Consider the following 16,927-nt stretch of genomic DNA (forward strand, 5'->3'; position numbering starts at 1 on the left):
AAAACTAAAAGAGTCCCAAACCTGGTCTGTTTGTATTTTTTTAAGACCAAAAAAGGCATATGGTAAACAATATAATTATTACATCTCAAACAAGTATATAGAAATAGAATTATATGGGGAAAGAATGGCATTTGATTCTTTTAAAAATCATTTATATTTATTACCTTTAGTTGTGTGTTAAAGCATGCAGTTTATAAAGTGAGAGTTAAGGGGCTTTGCCCTAGTTCAGGGGAATAGAATCTGTACTCCTAAACTAACTAGTAAAGCTTTTCACTAAGCCTATGCGCGGTGCTTGCTATGGTCACAAGGGAAAATGACTAAAAGCAAAGAGGATTGTTTTGCAATGGCAGCACTCTTCATCTGGCTCTTTCTCCTGTCTCAACCTTGAAAAGCAGAATAACAATTCCTTAAGTGTAGGGATTATTATTTTTGTTTTGTCTTTGAATCCTCAATTCCTACTGCAATGCTTTGAATATAGTAGAACTTTATAATTGTTTATGCAACCCAAGTATCTCCTCTCTTGAAGTCAGATACCAGAAGAAGAAACTCTCCTCTCCTATGCCTTGACAATTCTGCCCTTTAAGTTGACCAATAGAACATAATTCCCAGAGCTTAAAATAGTGACTTGGACAAAGTAGGTACTTAATAAATGTTTAATGATTGATTGATTTTTCTCCACTATTGAGAAGAATCTTATGCAAATATCTAGGCTTGAGGTTGGGTTACACTCAATTGAAATAAATCATTCCCTCACCTATCCAGTTATAGATTCTTTATTCTTTCCCATCCTTTTCCTTCTCTTCCAGTATACTGCTTTATTGATTATTATCTCCTCTCCCCTCCACTTTGTTCCTTCAGTCTTTTCTTGTCTATTAGTTCCATCCTTTGTGACTTTAAACATATAAAAATGTCCTGTCCTAAAAAAAGGCCTACTACATCTTTTTCCATTTTTTTTCCTTTCACTGACAAAATATGGAAGGATTTTCTATATCTCTATTTTATACTCTCAATCTGGCTTCTATTTCTACCACTCTATGTTCTCTCAAAAGTCCCCAGGGACTCTTCTAAATCCAATGCATTTTTCCTAGTCTCTTTTCCTCAAATTCTTTGGAGTATTTGATACAACTGACTGTCCCTTCCGTTTGGGAACCTCTTTTATATTGGGTGTTCTTACTCTCTAACACCTTCTCTCCTCTCCTCCTTCTTACTACCTAAATGTGAATGTTCTTTTAAGTTTAGCCTTAGACTATTTCTCTTCCATTTTTGCATTCTTCTTCAGTGAGCTACTCTGCTCCTAAGATGCCAACTATTATCTCTGTAGGGATGACTCCTAAATCTGTCTCTCCAGCCAACCTCTTTGCTGTCCTCTTTCTCTCACTGGAATCATTGACTAAGACCTGTTGACTTTGATTTCCTTTTGGGATTTGAGGATCATTCAGTTTCTTTATGTAGTGTTGACCAATGGTCTGAATTTTCTCAGAAAAGACATTGGTAGTCTCTTATCACTCCAGTTAGCAGGCATTTCTGTTGCAAAAACTGAATCCATTCAGAGTCCATTAAATCTACACCACCAAGAAAGAGTGCACATCATTGGGGATCTCATTTCCCACAATATGGTATGATGACTTGGGGACAAGGATCTGGGCTTTAGGCAGGAAATAGGAATGAGGAAAGAGATAAAGATGGAAAAAGTAATGGTTAATTATCAAAGTTGACAAGATCAGCAAAAAATAATATGTGGCATTCAAGTACCCTTTGAAATTCTTTGGAACCATTTATTCCTAACCAGAAGATAATTATTACTTATGGAACAGGTGTTGCCCAGGAGTGTGCTATGTGGTAGCCAATAGTGAAATTCACAGGAATAGCTGTTACTATGAAGAGGACCCTTCTTTTATGACTCTAAAGTAAGGCATTAGATTCCTGTATTAAACAACATTGATAGATGTTAGAATTCAGGGTTCTAAGTTCTTACAAAGTCAGAAGATTCATTTTCTGAAGTTTCCCAAAGAGACCTAAGATATTAAGTTAAGTCCCCAACTTAAAGTACAAGAAAATGTAAAGGCCTTCTCCCCTCCAATACCAGCCCCATCTCCCTCACCCCCACCCTTGTGCATACCATTGTTTTAATCTTGTTGCTGACTAGGAATGAAGATATGAATGACTTTTATGAATCTCTTATGCAGTTTTATTTAGTTTTTTGAAAAACTGAATTAATAAAGGAGAAATGGAGGAGCATAATCTCACGTTGTCTCTTATTAAAAATTCTGATAGAATACATTTATTTTCCATTCAATAAATTGTCAATTTCTATTTTTTAAAAAAATCATTTTAGTGGAATTAAGTTTATCCTAACTCATTTTGGAATGAGATTTCACCATAATTCAAAATTCTAGTCTTTTTTCTGAGTCTCTTGGTAAACAACACTCTTGTTTGTTTGTTTGTTTTTGCAAGGCAATGTGGTGAAGTGGCTTGCCCGAGGCCACACAGCTAGGTAATTATTAAGTTGTCTGAGGTCAGATTTGAACTCTGGTACTCCTGACTCCAGGGCCGGTGCTCTACGCACTGCACTACCTAGCCGTCCCAGTAAACAACATTCTGGAAAATGTTAAACTTTCCATTGACTCCTAGAATGTTAGACTTCCAGCCCAACTTAACAATCAGGTTAAAGATTGCCTCTGTGCCATCCCTGACAGGTGGTCCTTTAGGCTCTGCTTGAATGAGGAGTTCACAAAGTATCCCATTCCATTTTTAGACAAGTCTTTTTTAGAAGCAGTATGAGAGGAAGCATGGTATAATCCGGAAGACAAGCTTAAGTCCTGCCTGTGACACATATATTAGCTGTGTGAGCATAGAGACATCACTTGACCTCTCAGTACTCCAGGAAACTCTTTACTAGTTACATATGAGTTGGAAGGAGTTACCCAACTTGGAGTCCCAAATCCACTCTCTCCTTCTCCCAATAAAGCATTCTTCCTTCTTTAAAATGAGCTAAAATCTTCTTTCTTGATTTAATTACCATTTAGTCTTAGTTCTGCCCCCCCAAACTACACAATAAATATAATTCTTTTCCATATGACTTTCAAAGATTTGAAGACAGCTACCATATTCCTTCTAAATCTTCCTTTTATCTAGGCTAAACATTCCCAGTCCCTTCAAAAAGTTTTTATATGACATGATTTCCCAACTTTTCAACATTCTGTTTGTTCTGGATTTTCAATGTTCCCCCCATCCCCAATGAACATGATACGTCAGATGTGGTCCAATCTTTACAGTAAAGTTGAACATTTCTTTTCTCAGTCTGAACATTATCGATTTCTATTCATGTAGCCTAAGAGTGCATTAGAATTTTGAGTGGTCACATTATCTTGATGACCCATGTTGAGCTTGCATTCAACAAACACTTTAGATCTATTTTGCATGAATTACTTTTGTAAGTACTTTTTACATTTATTCTATTAAATTCAATTGTACCAGTTCTTACCTGTTGTTTCAGACTACTGGGATCTTAGTTAATTTCAATTCTGCCATTTGGACATATTAGCAATCTTTCCCAATTTAGTGTCAACTAAAATTTTAATAAGAATGCTTTGCAATTTTTAAAAATCTTAATGTCGAACATGATGGTCAAGGACAGATTCTTTAGCACACCACTAGATAACTCTTTCCAAGATGACATCATTCTATTAACATTCCATATACAGTCATTTAACCAGGTTACCAAAATATTTAACTATGCATTTACCATTTAACAAGTCCAGTCAGAAAACATTTATTAAGTGCCTACTTTGTGCCAGGCTTGAATCATTATTTCTTGAAAAGAAGATAGACTGAATACAATGGAAGATTTTGTCAAATGACTTCCTAAAAGGCATTGATATCCACTTAGTTCTGATATTGTCAAGTCCAGACCCTTTCTTTTTTTGAACAATTGACCTCATCTACAAAGTAGCTATACATTATTTTTCTTCCACCATCTCTTACTTCCTATGGACAATTTCTAAGCTTTTATTCTTTTTAACTAGTTTTACTTTTTTTAACTAGTTTGATATGGAATTCTGGAGCTTCCTGGCTATTATATTTCCTGTGGGTAAAGAGCACTATCTCTGAAGTGAAAGAATCTGAGTTCAAATCTCATCTCAGATACTTTTGATCTGTGTGATCTTGGACAAATCACTTAAGAACCCTGAACCTCAGTTGAAAGGGATTGGACTGGAAAGAATCTGCATGTCTGCTCGTTCTAGATCTATGATATTGCAGTATATAAGAATATCAGCAGTAACTGAATTGTAGTTTCCCTAAGTGCTCCCAAAAGACAATGCTCAAAATGGCACTGAAATGTTAATTGAGGTAGAGTTCTCATTTCATTTTTTTATGGTTTAGTAACTAATAGTAGAAACTAGCATTTGTTATTTCCTTGAAAGGTATTTCTTTACTACTATTTGATCTATATCCCAAAGGGATCAAAGAAAATGGAAAAGGACCTACATGCACAAAAATATTAATAGCAGCTCTTTTGTAGTGGCAAAGAATGGAAAACTGTGGCATATGGTTATGATGGAATACTCTTATGCTATAAGAAATGACAAGGGCAGAAAAATGTGGTAAGAGCTCTATGAAACAATACAAAGTGAAGTGAGAAGATCTGGGAGATCATTGTGCACAGTAACAGCAATGTGGATCAACTGTGAAATACTTGGTTACCACGAGCAATGCCATGATCCAAGACAATTCCAAAGGACTCCTGATGAAAAATATTATCCACCTCCCGAGAGTGAACTGATGAACTCTTAGTGCATATTGAAGTATAATTTTCTCACCTATTGAAGAATAATTTTATTTTGCTTTTTTAAAAAAATATGACTAATAAGGAAATATATTTGAATGATTTCATGTGTATAATTGATATCATATTGCTTGCCTTCTCAGTAGGTGGGGGAGGGGATAGGAGGGAATTAGAGAATTTAGAACTCAAAATTTAAAAAAAGAATGTTTAATAAATATTTTAAAAAAGAAGTATATTTCTCCTGATTATATATGATATTTTTATCATCAAAATTAGAGCTTCAGTTCTCTATTCCTCCTGCAATCATCACAGTCATTTAGAATTCAAAACAAGAAAGTGGTTTAAAATTCAATTCAAACCAGAAGGTCCACAATGCAAGTTCCAAATGGAATTGGGGTGGGGGGGCAGATGAAGGAGGAGGGATGTAACCAGTATTCCAGTAATCCTGTTAGTGATGGTAGAAGCACCCTCTAGGAACTTATAACAAATAGTCTTAAGCAATTCCTTTTGTTGACAACTTCATCCAAGAAATCATCTTCCCTGGAGACTTCACTAAACTTTAGACTAATCTTCTCCTTGCCACAGGAGCTTTTGTCAAGGGAGATTGTAGGCAGGCTCCAGGAGTGACAGAACCAGCTCGGTCTCTACATTCTTTCAATTGTCAGTCCCCCATCTGTCCTGTTGGGAAATCGATCTTCTGGTCCAGAGATCTCTCTATTAAATGCTAAAATGGAGGGGATTATTCCGAAGTCCTAGTTCCCAGATTATCCTAATCTGTGCTGATCACTGAACCAATCAGAAGCTGAAAAAAACTTTGGAATTACTAAATGGTAAGCAAACAGCTAGCAGCAGTAATCCCCTTGATTTCTCTATTATTTACACCTAAAAATCTGAGCATTTTCTGCACTATTGGTTTGCTCATGAGAGGGGATATTTAAAATGTGCCATATCTAAAATCTAGGGATAAGAGTGGAGGCAATCTACTGAATAAGGCTGAAGTCTGAGGCATATGAAATGAGAATGGAAAGAACATAAAGCTCAGTTTAAATAATGAATGAATAAATAAATGTAAAGTGATCATTTAGAAGAGAGACAGTCAGAACAGCAGAGCTGAGAAGAGATAATGTGTTATCATGGAGATCTCACCTTCAGTCTTCAGACTGTCAACATAGACCATAAGAGTATAATAAAGGGGCATAGGGAAGGGGAAGCACTGGAGATATAGAATATTTCCATGAGTTTATAGCATTGCTGGTGAGTAGGCAATTACAAAAATAGGACTGAAAAGACTCGTTTGATTACCCAACTGCTTTCAGGTATGAGAATAGTAATAAGAAATTGCTATCCTCAGCCACCTCTTCACCTTCATGTATAAAATCCCTCATCTTCCCTCAGATGCTCAGATGCTTGTTCTAGCTGCTGCTGCCCTCCCTCAAAACCACCTTGTTATTTTGTACATACTTCTATGTAGGGGTGTTGCTTCCCTTGTTAAAGTGGGAATATAAACCCACTGAGGACAGGGGTTTGTTTTACTTCTGTTTTTGTGTCACAATGCTTGGTATATGTTGTTGCTGTACAGTTGTTGTCATACAGTTATATAGGGTTTTCTTGGTAAACCTCATTTGACAGATGAGAAAACTGAGGCAAACAGGCTTAAGTGATTTGTCCAGGGTCACCTAGCTAGCAAATATCTGAGATTAGATTTAAATTTGGCTCTTCCTGACTGTGGGCTCAATATTCTACCCACTCTACCACCTAGCTGTCTATATGTAATAGGCACTTAATAAACCCCTGTTGATTAATGGATTGGCCATAAAACTGCAATTCCCCAAACAGGTTAAAACTTGTTTTTGGATCCTGCACTCAATTTTAGCACACAATTCACTTTTAAAAATGGATACTTCAAAAGCCCTACCTTTTAGAATAACCGTATTTGGTAGCCTCAGAGGACCAGAGTTCAAATTTTGCCTCTATCTTTGAGGGACAAATTTTATTATCCAATGATCAAGTTGTTTTCTAAGTGCCAATGATAATATTGGGGGCATAATTCAGCTTCATTCAGTTTACAGGGTGCAACTATCTTTACCACTTTCTTTTCCATTTCTCTTTTTGAGCATTTTAACTTAATGACCTGAATATATATAGATTATGCACATTTATTGTCCCTTCTCCAATTCATAATGTTTGGGTATTTTAAAAAAAAGGACAAGGTCATTTGCAACATATTGGGAAAAACGTTATCCTACACTTGGGTGCTAATTCCAGGCTGCTGCTAACAAATTGTAGCTTGGATAAATCACTCTCTATGGGCCTCAGTTTTGTTTTTTTTTTAGGTTTTTTGCAAGGCAAATGGGGTTAAGTGGCTTGCCCAAGGCCACACAGCTAGGTGTCTGAGACCGGATTTGAACCCAGGTACTCCTGACTCCAGGGCCAGTGCTTTATCCACTGCACCACCTAGCTGCCCCTGGGTCTCAGTTTCTACATCTGTAAAATAAGGAGGATAGTTTCCTCTCACTATTCCCTAGAGTTATTGTGACATTCAGATGTAGCAACACTTTAAGTCTATATGAAGATTTTTATTATTCATGATCATGGTCCTTCTCCAGGGTATTTTAATAGCTAGAAGTCTCATTACCTGGGTATTGACAAGTACTCAAGGTACACAATTTTCCTCTCAAGTAATTTCCTGAAGGAAACATTTTTACAAGGTTACTGGCATGCAATTGAATCTGCTGTTTGAAAACACAAGACTACCTCAATTACAGGGAGTAGGAAATGGCATCAGTCGAGAAAGGTAGCATCCTCAGAGATTTAATCAAAATGGACGTGGACTAGTCGTGACAATGGCAATAACAATAAAGATGCTATTTCTATTCTAGTTGAATACCCATATGCAATAATAGCATGGATCTAACCGAGCCACTTATCCTGCCTCTCTGCAGTCCTCTGTGGTTTTAACAGAAGAAATCTCTGCCTCTGGATAACAATCTTTTGTTTAGTGTGTCAATGAAAGGTAATATAACAAGCATGTGATTGTGGCAGCTACTGCAGTAACAATGAAACCTTCCCTACAATCCAAACAGTTCAATAATCTCATGCTCTCCCCAAGACTTCCAAACATCTGTTGGAAACAAATTATAAAGCATGGCGAGGAAAGCTCCAGCATTGGAAATATTTAATAAGAGACATAGGTGCAACAAAACCTGGGAAAGTCAGAGTTCCAGATTTAAATGGAGGTAAACTCATGGGCCACTTAGGAATGTGACATGTTTTATGGGAAATAATTCTTTATTCAAGTCACTCTAAAACTAGATTTTGTTGCAAGGACTCAGAAGTCATGTTTGATTCACGTGGAAGCTGTCAAAGATGGCTGTCCTAAGACGAAGGGCCCTTAAAATGTCAGTTAAAAAAAACAAGTGAAATGTATTCTGAAATTGGATGAGTCTAGGATAGTATTAGTTTTAACCCATTTTGTCAGTTGCAATCTGTTATGTTCAAGCAATTAGTCAATCAGTAGGAATCTATTAAGTTCTTGATTACTACAAGCTAAGTCCTGTGGTAGCAGTGGGGACCTCATGACAGAACTGAAGTATTCCCTGTCCTCAGAGGGAGGAATCCTTTGAGTCCTTATAGTTTAACAGGGGAGACACTTCAACTAGCACATCCACATGTAGGTATATACAAAATAGTAATGAGGGATGGTGGCAGACAGCAGCTGAAAGGGTCAGGAAAGTTAGTTCTAAAGGGAGACTAGGAATTTTATGAACTGAGTAGAAGAGGGAGTATACTCTAGACAGGAAGGAAAGTCAGGGAAAAAATCATCTCCTTATACTATGCTCAAATCTGGAAAGTTGGCTTGGGTAATTTTTAAGTCTTTCCCCGCTCTGTCTTTGTAGTTGCCTACTAGTCAGCAATGCTGTAAACTCCAGGGGATTGTCTGTGTCCCTGGTGCTCTCCTGCTCCCCATGCTCCTTTATTCTTATAATCCACCTGCAGCCCAAATAGATAATGACAGTCTCAAGGCTATGGAAAAGGTGATGCCTCTATGATAACTCATTATCTCCCTTCCCAGCTCTGCTGAATATATCCTTAGTCTTGCTGCTTTTGTTGCTGTCTCTATTCCAGATGATCACTTACTTTGTGTTTGTTCATTCATTATTTATCCTGAGCTTTATATTCCTTTGGTGGAAGAGAGACAATTCAATTAGATCCAATTCAACAAGCCTTTATTAAGAGCTTATGGTGTGCCACTGTACTGTGTTAGGTGCTGAAGGCAGAAATACAAAACTTAAAACAATCCCTGCCCTTAGGGGGCTTACATTCTACTGACAGGAACAACATACATTTAGATTACTAAGCACAAAAAATACGCAAAATCAATACAAAGTGATCTTGTGGGGAAGAAGGTTAGTGTTAGGGGGCTCAAGTTAGAGGACTCATACCTGAATTGTACCTTCAAGAATGTTAGGACAGGGAAGCTAGGTGGTGCAGTGGATAGAGCACTGACCCAGGAGTCAGGAGGATCTGAGTTCAAATTTGACCCTAGACACTTAATGCTGAGCTGTGTGACCTTGGGCAAGTCACATAACCCCATTGCTTTGCAAAAAAAAGAAAGAAAGCTAGGACTCATGTTTTCATGGAAGATACAGACTTTTGAGGGTATAGAATAATCCATCCCCATAAAAAATTTCAGACCCATTAAAATATCCCTTCTAATAAGCCTCCTGAACCTTCAAGAATATGCCCCCCCAAAGGGCAATGAATACTTAAGTGTAAGCCTCTCAATCACAGTATTTTTGTCTTCATCACTTCTGAAAACATTGAGTGGTTTTGGGGGGTTATATGAAGGGGATTCCTTCAAGTAGCCAAGTTCCTAAAGAGACCCTCCGTATCTTTAGATAACTTTGCTTCCTCCAAATGTCTCTTTGGAACAACTGTAATCCCAGTGAGACATCCCTCTCAGTTTTGTTGGAAAGACCCGTGCCAGAAAGAGTCTATGAAAGGATTGCTTCAGCTTTACAAACTTTCAGGCTGATCTCTGGGAAAGGAATCAACTAATGCTCTGAGCCAGCTACTCTAAAGCATTCAAGGAAGAAGAAAAGGAAAGAACAAGAGAGGTGAATGAATACCTCCTCTCCCCTAGGTGCTGAAGTATCAGTTGTCAAAGAGACAAACCACCCAAACCTGGGAATAAAGGACAGTGATTTCTATTACTTTGGTGGAAACTTATGAATGAGCCATCTCAAAGTACATGGTGAATGCTGCTTTTTGAATCCTTTGTTATCTTCTTTGAGAATGAGGCTGACAGGTTACATGTATTTCCAGGTAAGGAAAAGGGAAGTGGGACTTGAAGTCAAAAGACCTTTGCTCAAATATCAGTCATACCATTTTCCATATCAAGTAAGGAAGTCACTTAAATTGAACCTATTTATTTTACAGATGGGGAAACTGAGGTCCAACTCTCAAATACTATGATTCCTCAGATGATTTTCATCTTCAAACCTCTACTTTTTTAACTGTCAAGTCATAAGTAGTGAAAGGCAGAAAAAATACAGGGAGGCTTTGGAGTAAAATAAGACACAGCTATTTGCATTCCAATTTTGTTTATAATAAGCAGTGTTGTCCAGAGGTCTGTTACCTGGAAGGATTAGTCATTCTTCTTTACTTTCTTTTCACCAACACTTGCTAAATCGAGCTGTGTGATGACTTTTCTGATAGGAGGCCAGGAGATTGCAGATTTCTGGTTTTAGTCTTACTCCTGGAACTGTAAACAAAGACTCCACTATGGAAGAGGTGAAATAAAGAAGGGAGGAAAGAGAAAAATATACAAAAGGATGAATGTTACAATATTGTATAACCTGAAGATACATCAAGAGATGAGCTTATTAAAAAATTATACCAATACAAGAATATCTCTCTTGTTTTCAATCAATGAATATCTAATAGGTGCCTACTATGGGCCCAGGATTATGCTCATAGTACTTGCCAGATGGCACTTTTGAGGGGGGGTTGCAAAGCAATGGTTAAGTGACTTGCCCAAGGTCACACAGCTAGATATTTAAGTGTCTGAGGCTGGAACTTAAGTCCTCCTGACTCTAGATCTGGTATGCTATCCACTGTGCCACTAGCTTCTAGATGGTACTTATTTTATATGTTCCCAAAAGAGTTGAGTGTACTTATTATAACATAATAAAAATATAAGAAAATATAAAATATAAGTTCAGTTATTATTTATTGATTATTTATATGTTGACGATACTAAAGATTTCAATGTTTAAAGAAATCTCCTAAGGTGCATCCTTTGGTAAAGCAGAGTGTTCTTCTGTAATGTAAATACTGTCTTTCCCTCCCCAGTGCCTCTGTTCAGTGAGTTCAGATGTTTCATATGTTGGATTTTTCTAAAGCTAGATATGGTGGGTCAGGTCCTATGCAAGAGTTGGCTTCCAAGAGTTTAACTTTTTAAAGGACTCATAACTTGATTTCTTAGGCTGAGTTGAGGAGGCAGAAGCCAGTTATGTCAACAAAAAGCATCCCAAACAGGTTATTGCTACTTACTTAACCAGGGTAAGGGACAACCTAAAACCTTGACTTGAGAAATTTCTCCACCATAATGTATTTTTGCAGTGTTAGACCCTCTACTAAATCTGCTGTACAAATTAGCCCACCTAATCTTTTACAAATAAATAATTGTAAAAGGAAGACACTTAATAAAAGAGGCAAAGCAAGAATTTCTTTAATGATATAACTGAAACTTAGTCAATAAAAAAAAGAGTGAAATTCCAACGCTGAATTAGCTTCCACTCTACCCTAGAATCCTGCTTTGGGTAGCTGGTGCCCCCCCCCTCCCCTCTGGTATGGAATTTCATCTCTGCCAAGCTGGAGAAGGGAGACATCGAGTTGCCTAGCTAAAATAAACAGTATGTCAACTTCACAGATAACTCTCTCTCTAATCAACTGGAGTCCAAATTCCCTTACAACATCTTCCTGGAAGAAAGGATCTCTTTTGCCTTTTGGGCTAGTGGGAAGGACATTTTTCTCCCTTCTAGGCTTCCCGGTTCCTAAAAAGCTCACTTTTGGTTGCAAAGGAAAAAAAGGGAGAGCGAGAGAGACAGCAAACCATTATCTGGAAGAATAGCAGTGGGAAAGCAGCTAGTTAATCAAAAGGATTCCAATCCGTCTGTGGGCTGCCGCGCTCTCCTTCCCACCCGGTAGAGAAAAAAAAAAACCGCTTTGGAGCCAAGCATAAACCTGCTCTCCTTCAGCAATCTCACAAATGCAAAACCTTCCACTCCAGTGACTCCTCATTAACTTACTGAATCTGACAGTATAATTATCGCAGCTGCTTCGCGCTTAGAATAAATAAATACGAAAGTGGGTGTTTAAAAAAATCGAGAGGGGAAATTCAGTCATCTAGACAGTCAATAGAAAGAGTTTATTTTAAAATTTTATATTCTTATGTATTTGGATCATTTGGGGGAGAGATAATGAGATAGTTGTCTTTCAGCCTAATTGAGTTCCTAAGCTCATGGCTGCTTGCTGTCACCTCCTTTCAAACTTCACTTTAACTTTTGTTCCTTAGAAATCTGAGATCTCTGAGTCTCCATTTACTCCTCCTCCCTGCTGATAGCCAGGTGAAGGCTCATTGGACTGGAGTGTGGAAAGTGACTTAATGGGATTGAGGATCTAAATAATCTTTCACAGGAAACAAGATAATCAAATCTCTCACTTGCCTTGAACAGCTTTGAGGTAAGAGCAGGTTAGCAAAATCTCAGAAGCAAATGGGAAATTAAACAGTATTCAAAAAAAAAAATCTTGTAATTTCCCTGTCATGCAGTGCCTCTATCGCTCAAAGGCATCAACAAACAACAGCCAGAGTTGTTTAACCCATTTAATTTTCCAGAATGCACACAGCTCGATGATTATTCTGTAATTTTAGCTCACGTGTATGCAGATGAAGTTTGCATCTTCAAAGCCCAGAGGATCACACAGTGCTTTAAATTGGAGTTGCTATATAACATGGAGTGCACTTACAACTCTGACTGGGGGGACATCATCCCTGCTTCCGATTAAAGCAGATGATCTTTCCTCTTTTAATTAATTAGTGACTATTTACCTTCCCCTCTCATTCCCTTCCTCCTCCCCAAGAGAATCAAATTTATATAGAAACTTTAAAGGTTTAAAAACAAATATCTTCTTGTCACCCTTCTAAGTAGGGAAATTTTTAAACAATGTTATTGTACAGATATGGAAACTGAGGCCCACTGAGTTCAAAACTGAACACTAAGAGAGAATTTTAGTTTTTGTTTTAAGTAGAGGCAACACAGTCTGAATTGGAAAGAGAGGATTAAGAAACCAAAGTGTTTCTTATATAAAGGGTAAGAATTTAAGTATCAAAGAAACATGTGGCCAGACTACTTTTACATCTGGACTAGGAACTCTTATGTTATTATGTAATGAATCCAGTACTACATGTATACTCTGTTATCTGCTTCACTCATGCAAATATTTGTGCTCAGAATCACAGTGGAATTTTCCCACGCTGTGGGTGATGATATACTTGGATGTGTTTGTAGATGCACTGGTGGCACTTTACATATGTTGCTTCAGTTTAATCTCACAGAAACTCCAGGAGGGAGGTGCTATTTTACAAGAGGAGGAAATGGAAACAAAGGTTAAATGACTTATTTGGCATGATATAGTTAGGAAGTGTCTAAGGTTGAATTTGAACTCGGGTCTTCCGAATCCAGGTCTAGCACTCTTATCTACTTCGTCACCTAGAGGTTGATTTCCTTCTCCACATTCGTCTGGTGCTTAGTAAGCCTGTATGTACAATGTGGCTTTTGCTTATCCTCTGTTTTGAAGAAGAACATGACATCAGGAAGGTGATGCCATGACAAGCAAGTGAATTGGATTTGAGTGAGGGGGTGCTTGAGAAGGATGAGGGAAGACAGAAAGCAGTGTTCAGTCGGTGAGAGACTTTAAAGCATGACCACTGAGATGTTAAGAAAACATAAAGAAGATTCTGGACTTTGTGGAAAGGGAATGAGACCTAAGAGGAGCCAGAGGGAAGGTGGGCTTTGATGTTGCTACCCTAAGGTTCTTTCTCTCATAGCTTCAAGGTTGAACTACAGAAGCAGTTTATCAAGAGATATAGGACTCACTGACTTTCTTTTTTAGGTAGTTTAGATCCAGTTCTGCCTAGGAGCCCAAAGTTGAGCTCAGGGGCTTCCTTTTAGCCCTGTAACATCTCCAATCCTCCCCCAAACCCAGACCTAATAGTGCCTGAGGGCTGTAACCTAGGCATTTCTTGGCAACCTAATACACAGTAACATACCTCCAGCCCCTTCCAAGCAACCAACGATTCTTGGTTTTTTTAATTTTTCATATAAAAGGAAAAGAGTATGGTAGTGAAAATTAAGTTAAGAAAGTCTAACAGGGGCAGTGGATAGTGGAAGGAGCACCAGTTCAGGAATCAGGAGGACCTGTGTTCAAATTTGACCTTAGACAATAATTACCTAGCCATGTGACCCAGAGCAAGTCACATAACCCCATTGCCTTGCAAAAAAAAAAAGGTATATTAGGGACTAAGTGTTGTCTCATAAGGCAAAATGAGTTCAGACTTCTCTCTCTCTCTCTCTCTCTCTCTCTCTCTCTCTCACACACACACACATCACATCACATCACAGAATCATAGATTTAAAACTAGAAGAGCTCATCTAGAGGTCTAGAGAGTGATTTGCCCAAAGTCTTTCAGCTTGTGTCAAAATGGGATTTGAACTCATATTTAGAACCTGTATTCTTTTCACTAGACTAAATAACTTCTGAGTATGTTTCTATGTATTATATATTCATATATATGTGTATGCAAATATACATACATATTATGTGTATGTGCATATAGAGCAGGTAGGTGGCACCCTAGTGCCTACAGCTTTCAAATACTGAGTTCAAATACAACCTAGACACTTTCTAGCTGTGTGACCCTGGACAAGTCACTTAACTCAATTTCCTCATCTATAAAATGAGCTAGAGAAGGAAATGGCAAACTTCTCCAGCATCTCTGCCAAGAAAACCCCACATGGGGTCACAGAGTCAAACACAACTGAAATAACTTAACAAAATGCATGTTAAGTACTTACACATATATTTGTTTTGCTGTATCATATTGCCTCCAAGTAGGTTTCAGAGTGTGTGTGTGTGTGTGTGTGTGTGTGTGATTACACACTTCTATATAGTCATTTATATGATACTTGTGATCTGTATGCACAGTGAAAATATTATATGATCTAGTATGTTTATTATTTTGTTGTTTGTTACATATCTATAAATTATATGTTATCTATTGTGTAATATGACACATATCATAGATGTATTTGGGTTTATGTATGCAATAGTTTTTTTTAGGTTTTTGCAAGACAAATAGGGTTAAGTGACTTGCCCAAGGCCACACAGCTAGGTAATTATTAAGTGTCTGAGGCCAGATTTGAATTCTGGTACTCCTGACTCCAGGGCCAGTGCTCTATCTACTGCACCACCTATCCTCCCTATTCAATAAGTTTTTAAGACTAGCTACTGACTGACCCAACCCAATGGTCTTTTCCTGAAACCATTATAAAGTCAAAGACCTATATAAATCTTGAGAATTTAGATCTAGAAAGGGATCTTGATCATTGAATCCAATTCTCATCATTTTACAGATGAAGAAACTGAGGCCCAGGGAAGGTAAGTGACTTCCCCACAGAGAGATAGGTAGAAAGTATTTGAACATAGTTCCTCCAATTGCAGAAGCAGTTTTCTTTCTATTGTATCAAATCTCAAAAGCAGGGGAATGAAAATAATACCTCCCAAGAGGATCTCCTTCAACCTAACAACAGTGAAGTATAGTTCTTGAAGCAAGTAATAAAAGATCCCTGAAAACCAGACCCTCTAATATATAAAAGCACAAAGATGGAGTCATACACTGCTTTGTTTATAGATACTTCATGCTTTGTACTGTGGATAAGGTATGACTAAAAAAATTGCCTTTAGAAGCCAAAATAAGCCTAGGAAATTGAGGGAGAAGTGGGGAGTCTGGACAGGAGAAAGGGGTAGCTATATTTCAGGACTGTATAACTAAGTTCAACGAATTACTTACTTAAGATAAAACAAAACAAATAGGTGTGCATGCATTATTTTAATTTCTATGTAGAAAGAAGACACTTTGTTTTAATTGAGGTACAGAAATTGAAGGCAGGAAGAAATTTTTCAACCCCACTCACTTTAACAAAGACTGAGTATAGTTCCTGCTCATTTCTGTGTAGAAGGAATCAGTCCAGTACAGAAGAGAAGCCACACAAATAAGATTTGTGGAAGATTTTAAAGTAAAAAGTTAGAAAAGGTTCTTCCCAAGGGGTTTATATCTAATGTCTCTTTCCCTTAAAAGTTTGCATGGTATTCTAGTACAGAGACATCTTAGCTGTGTCAAAAATAGTTGTTTGACTTAAGATTTGTTTTGATATGTGCAAGTACAGATCGGTATCTCACTGGGTCCAGTTTTGGATTTAGCATTAGTTAATATTTTTTTATTAATGACTTTGATGGAATACAGAACACACAAATATTATGCTTATTGGGGACACAGATATATAATACCAAATCTTACCTCTCCTTATTCTTTGCCCCAGAATTATAAATGAAAGGGACTTCTTTGGGAGGAGAAAAGTAGAATAAAAAGTTCATTTTGGGAATTTTGATATGAGAATACTGAAGAAGGTGGTTTCATATCTATGTACCAAAATAATATAGCTCCTCTATCATTTTTAAGATTTGGGAAGCACTTCACATACACTTTTATTTGATCCTCCCCAATAACTCTGTGAATGAGGTATTATTATTAACCCCATTGCAGGTGAGGAGATTTAAGACTCTGAGGGCTAGGAGACTTCTCCTAGGTCATATGGATAGTAAATAGCTGAGGCAGTATTTGAATCCGAGTTCAGTGTTCTGTTCACTGGGACATATTATACCTTGTAACCGTTGCTGGCTACAGGGATGTTACTTCAGTATCTCTTAGTGAGTTTTCTCTCTTCCCCTATCTGTGGTATTGAAAACTCAATAGGAGAGGTCCTTGGGAGGACACTATGTTAACAGAATGACAAATTA

At 37.5% G+C, this 16,927-nt stretch overlaps 1 protein-coding gene across 3 annotated transcripts in view; it reads right to left on the bottom strand.

Annotated features, from left to right (window-relative positions):
- Positions 1-2,129: 2,129 nt before the first annotated feature.
- The window catches only part of CDK15 (cyclin dependent kinase 15), an 84,204-nt gene continuing 69,406 nt past the window's right edge, over positions 2,130-16,927 (bottom strand). For 2 of the 3 annotated variants that reach the window (XM_074191636.1, XM_074191638.1), the window contains one exon: positions 2,130-10,568. In XM_074191636.1, the coding sequence (XP_074047737.1) occupies positions 10,459-10,568 (110 nt within the window). In that variant the 3' untranslated portion in view covers positions 2,130-10,458. The remainder of the gene's footprint in view (positions 10,569-16,927) is intronic. The other variant, XM_074191637.1, reaches the window with a different exon arrangement.

This window comes from Macrotis lagotis, chromosome 6, assembly GCF_037893015.1.
Source record: "Macrotis lagotis isolate mMagLag1 chromosome 6, bilby.v1.9.chrom.fasta, whole genome shotgun sequence".
Classification (NCBI taxonomy): domain Eukaryota; kingdom Metazoa; phylum Chordata; class Mammalia; order Peramelemorphia; family Peramelidae; genus Macrotis; species Macrotis lagotis.